This window comes from Petaurus breviceps, unplaced genomic scaffold (assembly GCF_028583685.1).
Source record: "Petaurus breviceps papuanus isolate PSGF00001 unplaced genomic scaffold, PetGlider_PUasm1.0 156, whole genome shotgun sequence".
In the NCBI taxonomy this organism is placed as follows: Eukaryota; Metazoa; Chordata; class Mammalia; order Diprotodontia; family Petauridae; genus Petaurus; species Petaurus breviceps.
The window spans coordinates 7560519-7578351 of NW_027185720.1; the positions used below are offsets into that span (position 1 = coordinate 7560519).

Genomic DNA, 17833 nt, shown 5'->3' on the forward strand with positions numbered 1-17833 from the left:
GCTGAGCCATCTGGCCGTCCCTAAGCAATTGGGGTTAAGTAACTTGCTCAAAGTTACACGGCCAGGTGTTTCTGGGTGTGTGCTGTGTCTGAGCCTGGATTCGATCCCCAGGTTACCCCGACACTGGAGCTGGTGCTCTTACTCGCTGTGCTACATGGCCGCCCCAAAAGTCCTCTATTTCACTGAATGACCATATTTTCCCCTGAAGCATTATGCTCAGTTTTGCTGGGTAGGTGATTCTTGGTTTTAATCTTAGCTCTTTGACCTCCAGAATATCATATTCCAAACCCTTTGATCCCTTAATGTAGAAGCTGCTAGATCTTGTATTGTCCTGATTGTGTTTTCCACAGTGCTCAAATTATTTCTTCCTGACAGCTTGTCATATTTTCTCCTTGACTTGGGAACTCTAGAATTTGGCTATGATATTCCTAGGAGTTTTCTTTTTGGGATCTTTTTCAAGAGGCCATCAGTGAATTCTTTCAGTTTCTGTTTTGTCTTCTGGTTCTAGAATATCAGAACAATTTTCCTTGAGAATTTCTTGAAGGATGATTCCTAGGCTCTTTTTTTGATCATGGCTTTCAGGTAGTCCTATAATTTTAAAATGATCTCTCCTGGATCTATTTTTCATATCAGTGGTTTTCCCAATGAGATATTTCACATTGCCTTCTATTTTTTTCATTTGTTTGGATCTGTTTTATAGTATCTTGATTTCTCATAAAGTCATTACCTTACTTTTGCTCCAATCTAATTTTGAAGGAATTATTCTCTTCAGTGAATTTTTGAAATTCCTTTTCCATCTGACCAATTTGGTTTTTTAAGGCATTCTTCTCTTCATTGGCTTTTTGGACCTCTTTTGCCATTTGAGTTAATCTATTTTTTAAGGTGTTATTTTCTCAGTATTTTGGGGGGTCTCCTTTAGCAGGCTGTTGACTATCTTTTCATGATTTTCTTGCATCATTCTCATTTCTCTTCCCAGTCATTCCTCCACTTCTCTTACTTGATTTTCAAAATCCTTCTTGAGCTCCTCCATGGCCTGTAACCAATTCATATTTTTCTTGGAAGCTTTTGATGCAGGAGTTTTGATTTTGTTTTATTCTTCTGGTTTCATGTTTTTATCCTTTTTGTCCCCCCAAAAAGGATTCTATGGTCTGATTTTGCTTCCTCTGCTTGCTTATCTTGCCAGTTACTTGACTTTTGAGCTCTTTGCCATGGTAGAACTCTGCTTCCAGAGTGGAGAAAGCTGTGTCCCAAATTGTGGGGGTTTTCATAGTTGCCAGAGCTATGAGGAGAGAGCCCTCTCTACAGCCCCCCACAAGCTTTGGCACACTGGTGTTCCTCACCCCAGGACCACTGCCCAAGACTGCGACCCAGATTGCAAGAGCGATTACCCTCTGAATGGTTGCTTGGCCCCACTATGTGGGACAGATGCCCAGTCTTGGGACAGTCACATGGCAGCAGCTGCAGCCGCAGTGCCTCCCCCACCTCTCACCCTGGGGGCAGGCACCAGACCACATTCTTCCATCACCCACTTCCAACAGAGTTCCCCACTGACCTTTGACTTTCTCTTTGGTGTTTATGGGTTGAGAAGTCTGGGAACTGCCACAGCTGCTGGTGATTCAGTCTCCTGAAGTCTTCTCTGGCCTGTCTCTGTGGCTTGGCAGGCCGCCCCAGATCTGGGCCCAGATGGCTCACACAGGACCATGCTTGGCTCCCAGTTAGGTGTGTTAGACCCTTTCTGTCGGCCTGCCAGGCTGCCTTCAGCAGATTTGTTTCTCTCTGTCACTTTGTGGTTTCTGTAGCTTTAAAATTTGTTTAGTAATTTTTTTTTTTTTACCAGTATTGGAGGTGGTTGGAGCAGGAGCTGAAGCCCATTCTTGCTTTTACTCTGCTGTCTTGGCCCCAAAGAAGTGCAGAGATTTATTAAGAGATATGTGTAAGATTGAATTCAAAGTCACAAAATTATGATTTTTGTCTGTTTTCTTTCTTGTGTGCCATGCCATTAAATGCTGTATCAGGAACGCATTTCTTCCTTTTCTTCCTTGAAATGTGTGTCTTCTCACAATTTCCTTTTTGATTTTTTTGGAATGCAGGTAAAGGAATTCAATTTTCGTGCCAAGTGTATCTACACCGCTGTGATGGTGCGCAGGGTGATTTTGGCCCAAGGAGATAATAAAGTTGACGACAGAGACTACTATGGTAACAAGCGTTTGGAATTGGCAGGACAAGTGAGTACGTTCTGTGTAGAGTTTTGTGATTTGTTTTTTCTCAAGAACGGTTTAGGTGGCATTTGTTTTTTAGAGGCAGGAATTGAAGCAACTGTGCACATAATTAAGATGCATGTGCTTCCCATAAAAGGTAACTTCTCTGACGGTTCAAGAAGCACTTAGGGTGATGGAACTGTACTGCTGCATAATTGGATTGGTTCCCTCAACGTAAAATGGAATAACAGCCCTTAGCATCCATTTAGTATCTTCTTCCGAAGTGAACTAGGGCCAGAACCATAGAGTGGGAGAACTGGAAGGAGCCTTAGGAACTGTGAACTTGATTCCCCAGGTTGTGCTGCCTCCCCAGCATCAGCACTGAAGGCCTTTCAGGCCCCACCCCACCCTGACTTTCCAGTCCCATTCTGCAGTTTCCTGCCCTTGGCTGCTTTTTCCAGCTCAGCCTTGGTCCTGGCTCTTCCCTGTGCCTGGAATATGCTCTCTCTGCATGTTTGTTCCTTCACGAGTCAGCTCAAGTGTCGCTTCTTCCTTGGGCTTCTAACGATTCTCCCCTCCCTCTGCTGCTGGTGTCCTTCCTCACAAAGTAGTGGTGGTGGTCATGGTGATGGTGATAGTGACAGCTCTTCCTGGTCCCAGGACTGGGCATCTGTCCCACCACCACTCAGCTGTCCCCAAGCTACTCTGTGTTACGATGTATGTTTGTTGTATGATCTGTGCATTTCTTCACCCCTGATAAACTGTAAAGCTTCACTGCAAGGGGCATTTTACCTTTTTTCTTCTTTACATTTGTAGTTCTTGGCACAGTGCTTGTCATATAGCAGGTGCTTAATAGATACTTGTTCATTGATTAGTTATTTCCTGGTGGTTAGTTGCCAGGGTGGAGGGGGAGGAAAGGGAACGGCAACAGTCGTCAACCTGAGATTGACCTTGCCTGATGCTGAGATCAAACGATTGGGGCATCCTACCCTAGAGGGTCTCTGGAGCTGTTTTTGGATTCTGCTTCATGAAACACTTATAGCAAACACATGTGATTGCAGGTTTTCCTTGTACTTTTGAACTTTTTTTAATCACCTATTCTTTAGGGTTAGGAGATTTAGTCTCCTATTAACTTTTAATTTTTGACTCCAAGGTCCTTTTATTGAGTATAATTTTTATTCATTATGGTCAGTAAAAGATGCTTTTAATGTTTCTGCTTTTTTGCATTCATTTGGGAGATATATGTATATGGTCAGTTTTTATGGAGGTGCTGTAATTCCCAACTGTGAAATGAGTGTTCCTTTCTGTTCCCATTTAATAATCTTCAGAAGTCTGTCATATCTAACTTTTTCTCAAATTATTTTCCAGTCCTTTATTTCTTTTCTTTTATTATTTTCAGTTAGATTTATCTAAATATAAGAGGAGTATATTGAGACCCACACTATTATAGTTTTATTGCCTATTTCTTCCTGTAATTCATTTGACTTTTCTTTTAAGAATTTAGGTGTCACGTCATTTTGTGCATATGTTTAGTATTGATATTATTTATTGTACGTGGTACCCTTCAGCAGAATGTCGTTTCCCTTTCTCTTTTAATTAGGTCCCTGAGATCATGATTGTCATCCCTGCCCTTTTGGCTTCAGCTGAAGCACAATAGTTTCTGCTCTAGGTCCTTATTTTTACTCTGTGTGTTTCTGTTTCAAGTGTGTTTCTTGTGAACAGTGTATCGTTGGATTCTAGTTTCTAATACAAATGCTGTCCTTTCACATTTATTAAGTTCATCCCATACACATTCACAGTTATGGTTGTAAATTCTGTATCTCTCTCCTACTTTTCCTTCTCTTTATTGTCTGTCCTCTCTTTACGATTGTGTTTTCCTTCTGACCGATCCCTTCCTCAATCTACCCTCCTCCTGTTACCCTTTGATGTGCCTTCTTTCCCTTCTCTTTCCTCGAGTGAACAACATTCCTGTTCCTTGTCGTGTGTGTGTGTGTGTATGCTCTCCTTTGAGCTGTTCTGATGGTGAGGGTCAGGTATTCCTATACGCCTCCTTATTCCTTGTTTCCATAGACTTTATGTACGCACCCCCACCACGTGAAATTGCTTCCCCCACCCTTTCTTCTCCCTTTCCTTTTCCCTACCCCTGTTGTGCATATCTTCTTCTTTTCCGTTTGGCTTTTAAGATCATCAGAACATAGCAGAACCACTTCTAGGCCCTCTTTCGAATTAAACTCTTGTGACCCCGAGGATGGATAGAAAGTTCTGAAGGGACACATGCATCATCTCATTTTTATGTGGGTAATTTTTTTCTTAGTTAGTTCCTTATGATTGTTCATGTTTACCTTTTTATTTCTCATAACTCCTTTGTTTACATTTCAAAGCTTCTCCTCAGCTCTACTCGTTTCATCAGGAATGCTTGGGAGTCCTCTGTTTCATTAAAGATTCATTTTTTCCTTTGTAGAATTATACTTAGTTTTCTTGGGTAAGTTATTCTTGGCTGTAAACCTTGATCTTTTGCTTCCCAGAATGTCATATCACAAGTTCTCTGCTTCTTGAAAGTGGTGGCTGCTAGATTTTTTGTGATCTTTATTGTGGATTTTTGGTGCTTGAATTCTTTTCTTTCTGGCTGCTTACAGAATTTTTTTTCTTTGACTTAAGAAATCTGGATTTTGACTGTAATATTCCCAGAAGTTTTCATTTTGAGATTTCTTTCACAAGGTGACTAGTGGATTCTTTCTATTCCCACTTTGCTTTCTGATTCTAAGAGATCTCAGCAGTTTTACAATTTCTTGAAATGTGAAGTGTAGGCTCTTCTTGGTCGTGGTGTTCAGGTAGTCGGATGATTCTTTTTTTTTTCTCCTTGATCTGTTTTCCAGGTCATTTGTTTTCGCTATGAGATCTCTTCCCTTCCCTTTGTTTTAATATTTCTGGATGTCTCAAGGAGTCATGTTCATTTTCAGGAAATTTTTTCTTTCAGTAAGTTTTTGTTTCTCTTCATCAAGCTGTTAATTCTCTTTCTGTATCTTTCTTTCATGGTTCTTTTTTCTTTTCCCATTTTTTCCTCCAGTGCTCTGATTAACTTTTTCCAAAACATTTTTTAGCTTTTGGGGGAATATCTGAGTTGAGCTTTTGTCTTCTTGTGTCCTTCTGCTTCTTTCTTGGGGTATTATTAAATGTTGTGTCATTCCAGGATCTGAAGGATAGCTCGGAGTGGGGACCTGTGGGCTTTTAGAGGTCCCAAAGTGACAGTGAAGTCTACTCACTGCCTTCCTGGTCTGAGACCTGCAAGTTCCTGACCAGGTTTGGGTCTTTTGGCTGTTAGGGTCTGAACTCTTGGTTGAGAGTTCAGTAGATTATGACTGAATTCATCTGCTATTAACCAGGTAGGATTCAGAGTGACTTTTTCTGGACATTTTGGAGGAGTCTGTTTTCTTATCCATATCTGCCCTGCCATCTTGCCTCCACTTCTCCCCCTCATACTTTTGAAAAACAAGTCCTCTTGAATTAGATCCAAAGGAGGTGGGTAAATTATAACAAATTCAGTGTGTTAGCAGGACATTTACAGAGAAGCCCCTGTAGATGGGCATTTTCAAGGTGAGGAAATTTAATTTAAACCATAAATGGTTTTCCCTCATAATATTATGAAACTTGGGTTGTTTTATCTCTCTAACTTAAAAAGCTTAAGAATTTTATGAGACTGTAATAAGTAACAAGTGGTTTTTCTACCTCGTAAATCTTTTGGCATTTTTTTAAGCACTTACTTCTTTTGGGCAGCAGGTGCCTTTATTCCTTAAAATTTTGTGCCTCATGTGTCTATCAGATACAACCTTTAAATAAAAATGAACTGAGATCCAGACCCAGTCACATTCCTTTTGCACAAGATTGACAGTTTGTGAATCCCATTACATGTGTTCTTGTTTGATTCTCCTGACATCTCTGTGAGGCAGGTGTTACCTCCTTGTCCAGATGAGAAAATGGAGGCTTAGAGAATCTCAGTGACTTCTTAGCCAGGGTCACACAGCTCAGTATTAGTAACAGGGCTTGAACCCAGGTGTCACTGACCACTGTACCATGTCCCTCTCTCTAGGGTTTTACATGTACGTTTTACATGTTTCAAGACTATCTAAAATCTGCAAAGTACATTATTCACTGTCTTACATACAACCCATTTATTAATTATGATTTTTAGCAAAAAATGGTATGAGCAAGGCTTGGTGGCACACCCCGTAACATCTGCTTTTGGACATTTCTGCACAATTGCAGCTGAGTTCCTTTCATCTCTACCGTGTAATGATGTTCAGGGTCATTGTGTGACTGGTTATCAAATAGAAAATCCATCTGCATTTCACAACCATCGATTAAGGACCTGTAATGTTCTTGGTGCTTAAAATGAAGTGATTTCAGTTGCTGAGGTCTGTTGATTAACTTTGTTACTGAAGTTTTCCTTTTTTGTTTAAATTTGCACAAAGGAGCTTGGAGATGTTTCCACATCTGTTTATTTGCATCTTACCAGACTTAATATTTTACATTGTGTGGCTAGGTCAAAAACAGGTGACCCAGAGTGGGGGTGGTGGGTGGGACTAGACTGAGCAGGACTGTGTGTACAGGGCTTGGTTTTCATTGGAGACTTTTTAGTAGTAGGGAATGGCAGAACACGTTCTGGTGTTTATGATCATATTTGAAATATTACTGTGCTAAGGAGAAATGAACTTGATGATCTCAGAAAAAGTGGAGAGCAGTTAGTGTTTTCTTAAAAGTTTTCCAGATTTTACTAGTAAGCAAGGACTTTGTAAGTAGCTTTGGTGGACCAGAAAAGATGGGCACCTTTAGCACATTTTTGGTTCACGGTCCAATCTTTGGGTAAGCATCTTTTCCCCATGTCTCAGATTGGTATAGTTCCCACCACAGATTATCACCGATTTGAAATCCTTTTCGTGAAGGAGATATATGTAGACAAAATAAGCAATGTTAGGCCCCAGGAGGCAAGAATCTCAACTCCTCCAGACCAAATAGTTCCATCGTTAGCAATTAATCATAGAGAAACTTTTGGTCCTTCACTATGGAAGGTGATGTTTGGGTAGCACACGCTCAGGAGGTGACAGCTCTTCCTCAGGCCCCCCAGTGTGCCAGAATTGAAACAGAGTTTAAGGGAGGCTCTGGGGACCGGCTTGGCCTGTTTGATCAAGGACTGAGCTTCCTTTTCCCTCTCAGGCAGTCCCTTGGAAGTGGGACTTTTGACCTCTTCCTGTTTTTAGCCTAAGCTTGATGGACAGCAGCAAGTCAAAATAAAATGTTCCAGGCCTGGGGATTACACTGTGTGCTCCAAGGGGCCCCCCCCCCCACACACACACATTGCAAGTGTTTTTGCAGTTGAGGAAAGTGTGCTTTTTGGACATCCTGGTTGTCAGGGAGCTTGGCCTTCTGGGGTGCTTGGAGGGGGGATCCTGTTGCTTCAAAAATTGGACTTCTAAAGAGTGTCCCTTGTGCAGGGAAAACATAGCTTTACAGACAATGTAAAGATGTAAAAGACATTGTGTTGGCCAAGATGTGTGAAAACAATCGCTGCTAATTTCCCGGCCCATGGGACAGGCTGCCTGAAATGTGCTCGGGCCTCAGATAAGGGTGGTGTGGGCCTGGCCAAGCTGGCTGTGCCACCGAGGGCTGAGAGGCCAGCAGCCAGGAGAGGCTCGAGCAAAACCAGCCCATTCCAGGCTTAATCTTTTCACCTGCCTTTTCTTTTTCGCTAATGTGTTCATTATTTGCTGAGCAGTAGTCTATTCTTTGTGTGGAAATTTTTTGTTTCTAATGCATCTTGCTTTGTACGGGTGAGATATGGAACAGCTCCACAATCCGGCACCCTGGAAAGCAAGGGATTTCTGCTCGGTGACAAAAGAAGGCCGCCTTGACTTCAGAGATTGCCTAATCCCAGCTGTTCTGATAATGTAATTAAGGCTGCCTAATGTCTTTAATTTTGCAACCAGTTTGTGTGAAAAGGAGAATTTGGCACTCTGCAGGCTTAAACTAAATAGCAATCTCAAGACGCCTAATTAGAATTCTCTGACATTAAGCTAATTGGTGAAACTGTATTTCAGCAGCTTAATTTCTTTATTAATTTTTTTTAGCATTTTCATTGAAAATCAATTGATGAGCTGTCAGCATTTTCTCCTTAAATATAATTTGCACTGTAGTGCGCCTGTCTTAAGCAGGCTGAAAGACCTGGACTAGCTGTGGAAGGTGCTGAATATTATCGCCAGCATTCCATCCCTTTCCTTTTCATCATTTTACTCTTGACCTAAATAATGTGGTTATTGTGTGACTGGCTCTTGCAGCCGCTCGCAGCCCTGTTAGTGAGCTTGTGAGTGGGGAAGCATAAGCAAAGTTGGGGCCTGAGAAGTTTATTGAGTTGGTCACCAAGGGGTGTGACTTCTGTCGATGGCAGGCACTTTTTGCTCGCTTGGCTCAAAAGACATTTTGTTGTCTGGGCTTCAGTGTATGCAGCTGGGAGCCAGTGTACCTTTCTTGTTATAATTTGAAACACAGAAGTGCCCTGGCATAGGGAGCTGATGAGGATTGGAATGAGCCCTTGGGGTCAGAGCGAGGGGTAGCTCTTAGCACGTTCTCCCTCAGCCATCATCAAGTGGGTATCTTCTATCCTCTTCTAACTTTTCCCTTGGCTCCCCCAGTATGGAATTTTCTTTATTTTTAAAATTTGTTTTGTTTTGTTTTTGTTGGGAGGAAGGCAGGGCCATTGGGGTTAAGTGACTTGCCCAAGGTCACACAGCTAGTAAGTGTGCCAAGTGTTTGAGACTGGATTTGAATTCAGGTCCTCCTGACTCCAGGGCCGGTGCTCTATTCATTGCGCCACCTACCCCCCTCCCTCCAGTGGAATTTTCACAGGTACAGATGCTGGGGAGGGAGAGAGAGTAATTCTGAGGTCAGGGTTGCCTCCTCACAGAAGCAAAGGGTTCATTTTACCTGCCTGTGATTTTGGTTCTTTGGAGTTCAGTTGGGACACTTAGCCTGTGCTCATTTCTCCCTGACCCTGTATGGGCTTTCCCGCTGATTTCTATTAAAGGAGGGGTATGTCTTGTGGGCAAAAAAAAGTATCCCCAAAACCAAATTCTGCTCTTGAGACAGTTTTTTAAAACTGAGCAAGGTTCCCTTCAAAAGGACCATTCCTAGGGGTAGCTAGGAATTAAATCCATCTACTTTTAATACTCAACTCTACAAATATAATTTGTTTTGAGAGGAGAAAAAGGTGGAATTAACCTTCTAAAGAAATTTTGAATTTGATGATATTTGACCCTTGAAGTAATGTGTACATAATTTATTAAGAAGACCCATACATCCACTGACTTCTTTCCCCCTTGTTTATAGAGGCTGATTCTTTAAAATATTTTGTTTCATTAGCTGGATTTTTTTCCTCTTGAGAATGAGAACCTAATATTGAAAACTTTTAATGTCTATACATACATGTGTATATATACATATATATATATTTGTTTTTGTTCTTTCCATTTACATTTTTTAAAAATCCCTCTTCTTTTTAAAAATTGTTTTATCCTGAACTTAAACATGCCCCAAAGTATTTCCATATACACTGAACACAAAAAGAAGATTGTCTATGAATGCTCATCACTATTTATTATCATCTCCTTTAAAAAGTATAAAGGTCTACCTTTTCTGGGTTTCAGTAACTTAATGAAAAAGTGCTTAATTGTGAAATTCTAAGACACTCAGAATTTTAAGCATTTTTGTGTTATTTTAAAGCCTGACTGCTTAGTTTTGTACTATGTGCAAGATATTCTGAGAAAAGAGAAGATGAAGATGCAGCTCTTAGCAATGTTGTCATTTACTAGCCTTACTTCAGAATTCTCTCCCTTTATGGGAGCAATTGTGATTCCAGTTTGCCAGAGAGGGATCTTGGAAATTTTTTATGTCATCTTTGGAAAAACTCAAGTGAAAAATTTTCTCTCTAAATTAATGGTGTCTAGACCAGGGGTTCTTAATCTTTTTTTCTGGACCCTTTTAGCAGTATGGTGAAACTTTTGGACCTTTTCTCAGACTACTGGTTTTAAATAAACCAAATATAAAAAGTAAACCAAATAATGTACATAGGAAACCAATTATATTGAAATACAGCCTTCAAGATATTTTTAAAAATTCATGAATCTCTTGAAATCTATTCACCAACTCCAGATGAAGAACTGCAATTCTGGATTCTTTTTTTTCTTTTTTTTTTTTGCCTTTTTTTGGAGGGCAGTTGGGGTTAAATAACTTGCCCAAGGTTACACAGCTAGCTTTTTTGTGTGGGTGTTAAGTGTCTGAGGCTGGAATCGAACTCGGTCCTCCTGACTCCAGGCTGGTGCTTTACTCACTGCGCCACCTAGCTGCCCTGGATTCTTTTCTTTTTGAGATTTTTATGGTGGAGGTGCTTCTTAAGATGTTTTGATAGGTTGTTCAGATCACAGGAACTTGTATGGTTTTCCTTCAAAGCATGTATTTTACTTTTACAGGGAAAAAGTAAAAAGAATTGATAAGCAGAATTAAGGGATGCTTTGGAATTAAGCTTTGGAATACTACATTAATTGACCACTAATGTAGAATGCATTTAATTTATTAGTAAGAAGTCCCCTATATTTACAAACTTCCCCCAACTACTTTTCTCCCCTTGGACTTATTTAGGGAATTGCTTAGAGAAAAATACCTTTTTTTGATCATTAGCAGTATTTAAAATCTTAAAAATGAATAGTTTTTTTAAAATGAATTTTTATTGATATATTTTATTTTAAATCATCTACATTTTCTCTCCCTTCTTCCAAAAAATAATTTTTTTTTGCCTTTTGGAGGGCAATTGGGGTTAAGTAACTTGCCCAAGGTTACACGGCTAGTTTTTTTGTATTGGCGTTGTGTCTGAGGCCGAAACCGATCTCAGGTCCTCCTAACTCCAGGGCCAGCGCTTTACTCACTGCGCCACCTAGCCGCCCCCCAGTAATTTCTTTTTCTAAAAAAAAAAAAATGAAAAAGAAAAAAATTCAGCGAAATAAACAATACATCAAAAAATTCTGATGTCTTTAGTGTGCCATCCCTATTGTCCTCCACCTTTGTAAAGACTTTGGGGAAAGTGCCTTCTCATGTTTCGTCTTTAGCATCAAGATCAGTTATTAAACTTTTGAATCATTTTGTTCTGTTGTTTTGTGCTTATTCTGTTCCCTTTTTTGCCCTTGAAACCTCTTTTCTTGTGCCAAGATTATATTACTAATCCTTTTCTGGCAAGTTCCACCCCTTTTTTCCTCCTTTCTATACCACTGTATTCCTCTTTTTACCCTTCATTCTCTTTCCCCTCTTAAAATCCTTCAGAACAGAACCAGTCCACCCCTCAGACCTCTCTTTTTCTCATTTAACTCCCTCTTTATTCGTTGAAGACATTAAGGTACTTGAAGGAAGACTTGTTTCTTCTCCTGTTAATATTAACACTACATCATCATAAAGCTCTTCCCAAATTCTTCTTGTAACTTGACTTCTTTAGGTTCCTCTGGTTTCTGTGATTATATTTCAGAGGTCCTAATCAGCTAAGGTCTTTTCATCAGAAATGCATGTGAAAATTCTCTTTCATTAATGACTTGTTTTTCTCCCTTGTAGGATTATATACTCAGATTTGCAAGATAAACTATTCTTGGTTGACATTCCAAGATTGACTCTTCTTCATATTAAAAGTTGCTAGGTCTTGAGTGATCCTGACTATACCTTGGTACTTGGTACTTGAATTGCTTCTGTCTGGATATTTATGGTATTTTTTCTTTGATGTAGAAGCTCTGGATTTTGGTTAGGATATTCTAGGATTTTTCCTTTTGGGGGTCCTTTTAGGAGATGAAGAATAGCTTCTTTCTATTTTCACTTGCCTTCTGGTTTCGATAGACTTATGCAGTTTTCATTTATGATTTCTTGAAATATAGTGTCTCTAGACTTTTTAAAAATCATGATTTTCCAGCTCCAAAAGTCTTATGATGGAAAATACCATCCACATCTAGACAAAAAAATAAGGAGTCTGAATGCAGATCAAAGCATACTATTTGCTCTCTTTTTTTTTTTCTCATGGTTCCTCCCATGTGGTCTAATTCTTCTAGACAGCTTGATCAATGTGAAAATATGTTTTATAAGAATGTATATGTAGAGCCTATATTGGATTGCATGCCCGTCTTGGGTAAGGGGAGGGGAAGGAGGTGGAGAAAATTTAAAACTTATGGAAGTGAATGTTTCAAACTAAAAATAAATAAATTAGTTTGTAAAAAAAAAATCATGATTTTTCAGGGAGCTTGATGATGTTTAAATTCCTCTCCTTTATTGTTCAGATTATTTATTTTTTTATTTCTGATATACTACATTTTCTTCTTTGTTTTCAGTCTTTTGATTTTGTTCTTGATGTCTTATGGAGTTACTGATTTCTTATTGTTCTAATTTTCAAAGGTTCTATCATTTATGTAAAGTTTACCACATTCAAGCCTTTTATTTTCCTTCTAATTCTTTCCTCTAGAACTTTTATTTCATATTTTCTCTCTTGCTTCACTTTTCTAGGTAGTCATGTAGTCTTTGTGGAGAATTTGTTTTTTCTTTGGATTCACTACTCGCAGGTTTTACAGTTATCAGTTCCTCTTTTGGGGGATCTCTAGGTCTACAGCAATTTTAAATTTTGGTTGATGTTTTCTTTGATTTATTTATCTCTTCAGCTTTAGTTCCTGAGCTGAGACTGTAGGATAAGACCAAGCTACATCTCCTATTACACTCTTCGGTGGAGTGGTCAGCCCTGCTTAGTTAAACCATAGGCAAGTTTTTGTATTGGCCTCTACCTGCCAGGGTTCAGCCCATTCTGGATCTTTGAGTTTCAGAGCCTTGCATCTTCAGGGGTCCTCTGGTGTTTCAGGATAGAATTCTAGTGGTCTTGGAGCCACTGGGCCTAGAGTATCTCTCTCTGAGCACCATGACCACCCTTGACCTTTCTGATACTACCTAATCCTTTCTTCCTTCCTTAGAGTGGAAGATGTCTTCATTCTTTTTTGTTTGTTTGTTTTTTGGAGGGCAATTGGGGTTAAAAGACTTACCCAAAGTCACACGGCTAGTAAGTGTGTCAAGTGTCTGGGGCCAGATTTGAACCCAGGTCCTCCTGACTCCAGCGCCGGTGCTCTATTCCTGTGCCACCTAGCCGCCCCATCTCCATTCTTCTTGCATCCAGACATGTTTAAACCCTGTGCTACACAGGGTGTCTCTGGCTTGGAGGCTGAGTACCTGGGTTCCTGTGCCTTTCCTGGCTTTTGCTTTGCCGGAGGTCTCCTTTCCCTTTGCCTCTGGGACAATTGGCTTGATTTTTTTGTACAGGTCTAGGGTAGAAGAAGTCAGATTTCTTTTTCATTCAGTGTGGAGTGACTTTCATGTTTTTGCTGTAATGAGTTGCTGCAATTGGGGAGTTAGAAATTTCTCTTGATATTCTAGATCTTTTGTTCCATCAAGTGAGTTTTGTTATTTTGTCTAACTCTGAAAAGGATCTCTTTTGTAGTTTGGTGTTACTCTCCGTCTCTCCATTGACTTTGTAAATCTTGTAGTTTTATTATTTTGATACGGCACAGCCACGAGTGCTGGCGTCCTTCTGTTACTCAGGTTGCTGTTTCTTTAATGAGCATTTTATAATTGTCACTCAGCAGCTGTTGGATGTACTCGGGCAGGTGAACTCCTAAATGTTTCATGCATTTGGTAGTTATTTTGCTTAGGATTTCGTTTTATGTTATTGCCTTTTAGATTTTGTTATTGATATATAGGAATGCTTTCAGATTGTTTGGTTTTATTTTGTAGCCTGCAACTCTGTCAAAGCTGTTCTCTCATTTGCTTTCTTTGCTAATTCTCTGACTTTTACTAAGTAAACCACCATGTTATCAGCAGAAAGGGATTTTGTTTTGTCTCATCTTTTCCTATCTTATTTTTTTATCTTCTCTTTTTACCATTGCCAGCATTTTTAGAATTATGTTGAAAAACATCCAGGTTAGGGGATAGGAAAAGGAAAGAAGACAACCTTTGCTTTTACTCCTGTATTTATTGGGGAAACTTCTGTTGTGCCCTAATTGCATGGTAGCTTTTGGTTTTAGATACTTTTTGTCATATTTTAAAAAAAGATACTTTTGTGTCTTTCCTTTGTTTTTAATCACAAATGAATGTTGTATTTTGTCAAAAGTTTTTTATAGTCCTTTGATGTGGTCTGGATTTTTTAAAAATATAATTAATTATGTTAAGTCTAAGGTTGAATCATCCTTGTATACCTGATATAAATCTGACTTGATCATAGTGACTTTTTTTTTTTAGAAATTACTGTAGACTTTTGGTAAGGGTTTTATTTAAATGTTTGAATCAGTATGAAAATGAAGTCTTCACTTCAATATTTATTAATAAATTAATAGAAAAAACATTTATTAAACCCTTGTTATGTGCATAGCACTTTGCTCAGTGCTGGGGGTACAAACAAAGGTCAGACAGCCCCTGTTCTGAGACAGCCCATAGGAGCCTTTAACTGCACATCTGTCAGGTGCTGCCTCTGTGCTGCCTAGGGGGCAGAGAGGCAAAGCAGTTATTAATGCATGTTCTCAGATCGTTTTCATTGATCAAGCCACGTCTGTCTGTTGTTATATCACTTCACAAAGCCAAGGACTTTGGTGGCAAGAAATCTCCCCGAGACTTTCAGTAGCTGTGGAACTTGCAGTGTCTGCTGTATTCAGAGTGTGGTGCTGGGTCCCCATCCATAGAAGCTTATATTTTTCTGAACTGAATACTGGACTTATACATAAGCATAAGGTAGGGGCGGATCGAGGTCAGAGGGGAAATTTGAGAAGGTGATGTGTACATTGGAAGAAGACAAGGCTTGTGAGAGGATGGCATGAGAAGGGGGGATGCCTCAGGTATGGGAGGTGAGACCACCCGTATGAGGAGGCGGGAGATGGGGCCTGGACTTGGGGAGCATGTTCTCTGCTTTTTTATGTTCGTTTGAATTCCAAATATAAGTTAAGAAGTTGTTAATTGTGAAAGGCCATAAGGCACACAGCATCATTTGTGTTGTTTCAATACATGAATTACAACCTTGCTTTCACTTAGTATTTTCTCCTACTTAAGTTCAACATTTCTCACATAGACCTTGACCTCATCTCATGTTCATTGTGCTCAGATAAAGGGTCATGGCTTTCACTTGCTCAAGATGGCTGTGTCAGAGTGGGGAGGCCCCTGGAGCTGTGAGGGAGGAGGCCTGCGTCTTCCTCTTAGGAACCACGCATGCACTTGTGAGAAAGTCAGCCCTCCAGCCTCAGGGCCTGCAGCAGCTTTAAAGGGGGCATGGTCACGATTGCCTGACTTATTTCATAGTGTCCCACTGTGGGACCATGTGAGATGAAGCATGCTAGGTGCCCAGGGTCAGCCATTGTTAGCTTTGGATGGAGTGGATTAAAGGGCACTTTGAGCAAACAGGACAGAGATAACAGCCCACAACTGCACAGTGTGTGCTCACGTGTGTGTATACATATGGATTATATGACCTGCATAAAATACTGTGATGTCTGTACACACTCATGATGTGTTCCATATGCTCTGTAGCCTTTTAACATTCATGTTTTAAAGTAATAGGGGAAAACATGTGAGCAGTGTTTGTACACTGTAAAGCATTACGGCGCAAAGAAAGCAGGAAGACAGTCACCTCATCTTATTTAAGACCCTTCATTCTTGAATATACATGGGGTTCATGAGTAAGACAAAACTTCCTGCTCCCGTCACTTATTTTCCATGGCTTTTATCTTTTACTTTGAAAGTCCTTTGAATGGAAACAAAATATGAAGTATGAAGTAGACAGATTCCTTAGGTCACATAGGAAAGCAATCTGATTACCCTAGTTACATTTGATGTTTGTATCAAGTAGGTCAGTACCTTTAGCCTCAATGATTACCCACTTAGCAGACAAGTTCACCTTCAGATTTTCCTTTTGTGTGGTTCTCTGGGCTCTTCACATGCTCTTTAAAAGTGAGACTTTTCCTGGATCTGGTATCAGCAAGCACATATGCATGGGATAATCGGTGCTCAATGGCTGCTTATGGAATTGAACAGAATTACTAGGTGTCTGATGGACTCTGCTAAGTAAAGTTTGTTTCCTCCTCATTTGGTACTTGTATGACCTGGACTCTGGAAGCCTCAGCCCCTGGAAGGCAGGCTGTCAGGTCCTTCCAGGATTGAATGACCTGCAGCAGAAGTGTCCAAAGGGCCTCCCCAGCCGGATTAAAATGTACTTGGGAAACATTTAACACAATAAATAACAATACAGCAGAACACAGAGAATGTTAATAGGTGGCTTTCTAAGTCAGTATGCTGCCCTGTAACTTCGACAGCTCCCTCGTAGGTTAGTTCAACATCTTTGGCTTGGAGGGCTGCATAGTGAGGAGGAGGAGGAAGAGCTCCCTGTTGTTGGGGTCCTGTAGCTCACTGACCATACAGCCCATCTGCCAACAAGACAGCAGGCCCTTGGTGTGGGTGCGAGGAAAACCCAGGGACACCGTTCCTTCTTACCAAGGTTACCGAGGGTTAGGGAAGATGCATTCCTTCTCATTCTAAGCCTCTATGAATGAATGCATTTCCCATGTTAGGGCAAAAATATTTCTTTTATCACTGATTTTCATACTTAATTTGGTAACCTTGAAATTTAACATCTTCGTTTTTTATTATGATAGCATCCCTGTTGTTTTCCATTGGCTTTCATTTTTGTTTTAAGCCTTGCTCTATAGCGTTCTTCCTTATGGCACAAACCTTGGGTTCTCAAAGGCTGTGCCAGTGGTCTGACCAGCCCTCTCCTTGCTTCAAGTGCAGCTCCATTGGTGGGCTAGCCAAGCTAAAGAGAGAGAGGCTGATCACTATGAGGGACTTGCCAAATGATCAATTTTTCAGACTGAGTAACTAATAAAACCATCTCCTAAGGTGCAGGGGGATGTCTCCCCTCCTCAATGCCTCCTATAGAGCTGCTGTGTCATATTCTCATGGCACAGTTCTGATCATGTCAGCCACCTGCTTTAGAAACTTCCAGCCTTCTCGGTTGTCTCTAAGATAAAATACAGGCCTTTTATAGTCCTTCAGAGTCAGGCTCAGTTTGCCTTGCCATACTCCCCCTAAGCAGATCAGCCTGCTTGCTGTTCCACCCTGTCTCCAGGCCTTTGTATAGCCTGTCCCAGAATACTTTCCCTCACCTTTGCCTCTTGGAACTCCTAACACCTTTTAAGGCTTAGCTCAAGTGCCGTGCCTTTCCAGAAGCCTTTCCTGGTTCCACTAGTGACTCCTCTTTGCACCCTCCATCACTCTTTGTCTGGTTTGTTGTCTTCCCTCAGTAGAACATAAGCTCCTTGAGGGCAGACGTGCCTCACTCTTTTATTTGACTCTCAGTCCTTAGTCCCATGTCTCAGATATAAGAGGCACTAAAGAAGCATTGCTGGTTGACTTATCTGCACCAGCATAGGGAGCACCTCCTGCCATCGAGATTGTGTGTGCTTGAAATGCTGACAGGAGCTTTACTCTCGTATGCCATCATCTCTGAATTCTTTGAGGCTGGGGGTGTCCCCTCAGTGCCCAGG

At 40.5% G+C, this 17833-nt stretch overlaps 1 protein-coding gene across 1 annotated transcript in view; it reads left to right on the plus strand.

Moving 5' to 3' along the window:
* POLR3B (RNA polymerase III subunit B) overlaps positions 1-17833 on the plus strand; it is a 145479-nt gene that overhangs the window by 41402 nt on the left and 86244 nt on the right. The window contains exon 12 of the mRNA XM_069082161.1: positions 2091-2225. Coding sequence (XP_068938262.1) covers positions 2091-2225 — 135 coding nt within the window. The remainder of the gene's footprint in view (positions 1-2090; positions 2226-17833) is intronic.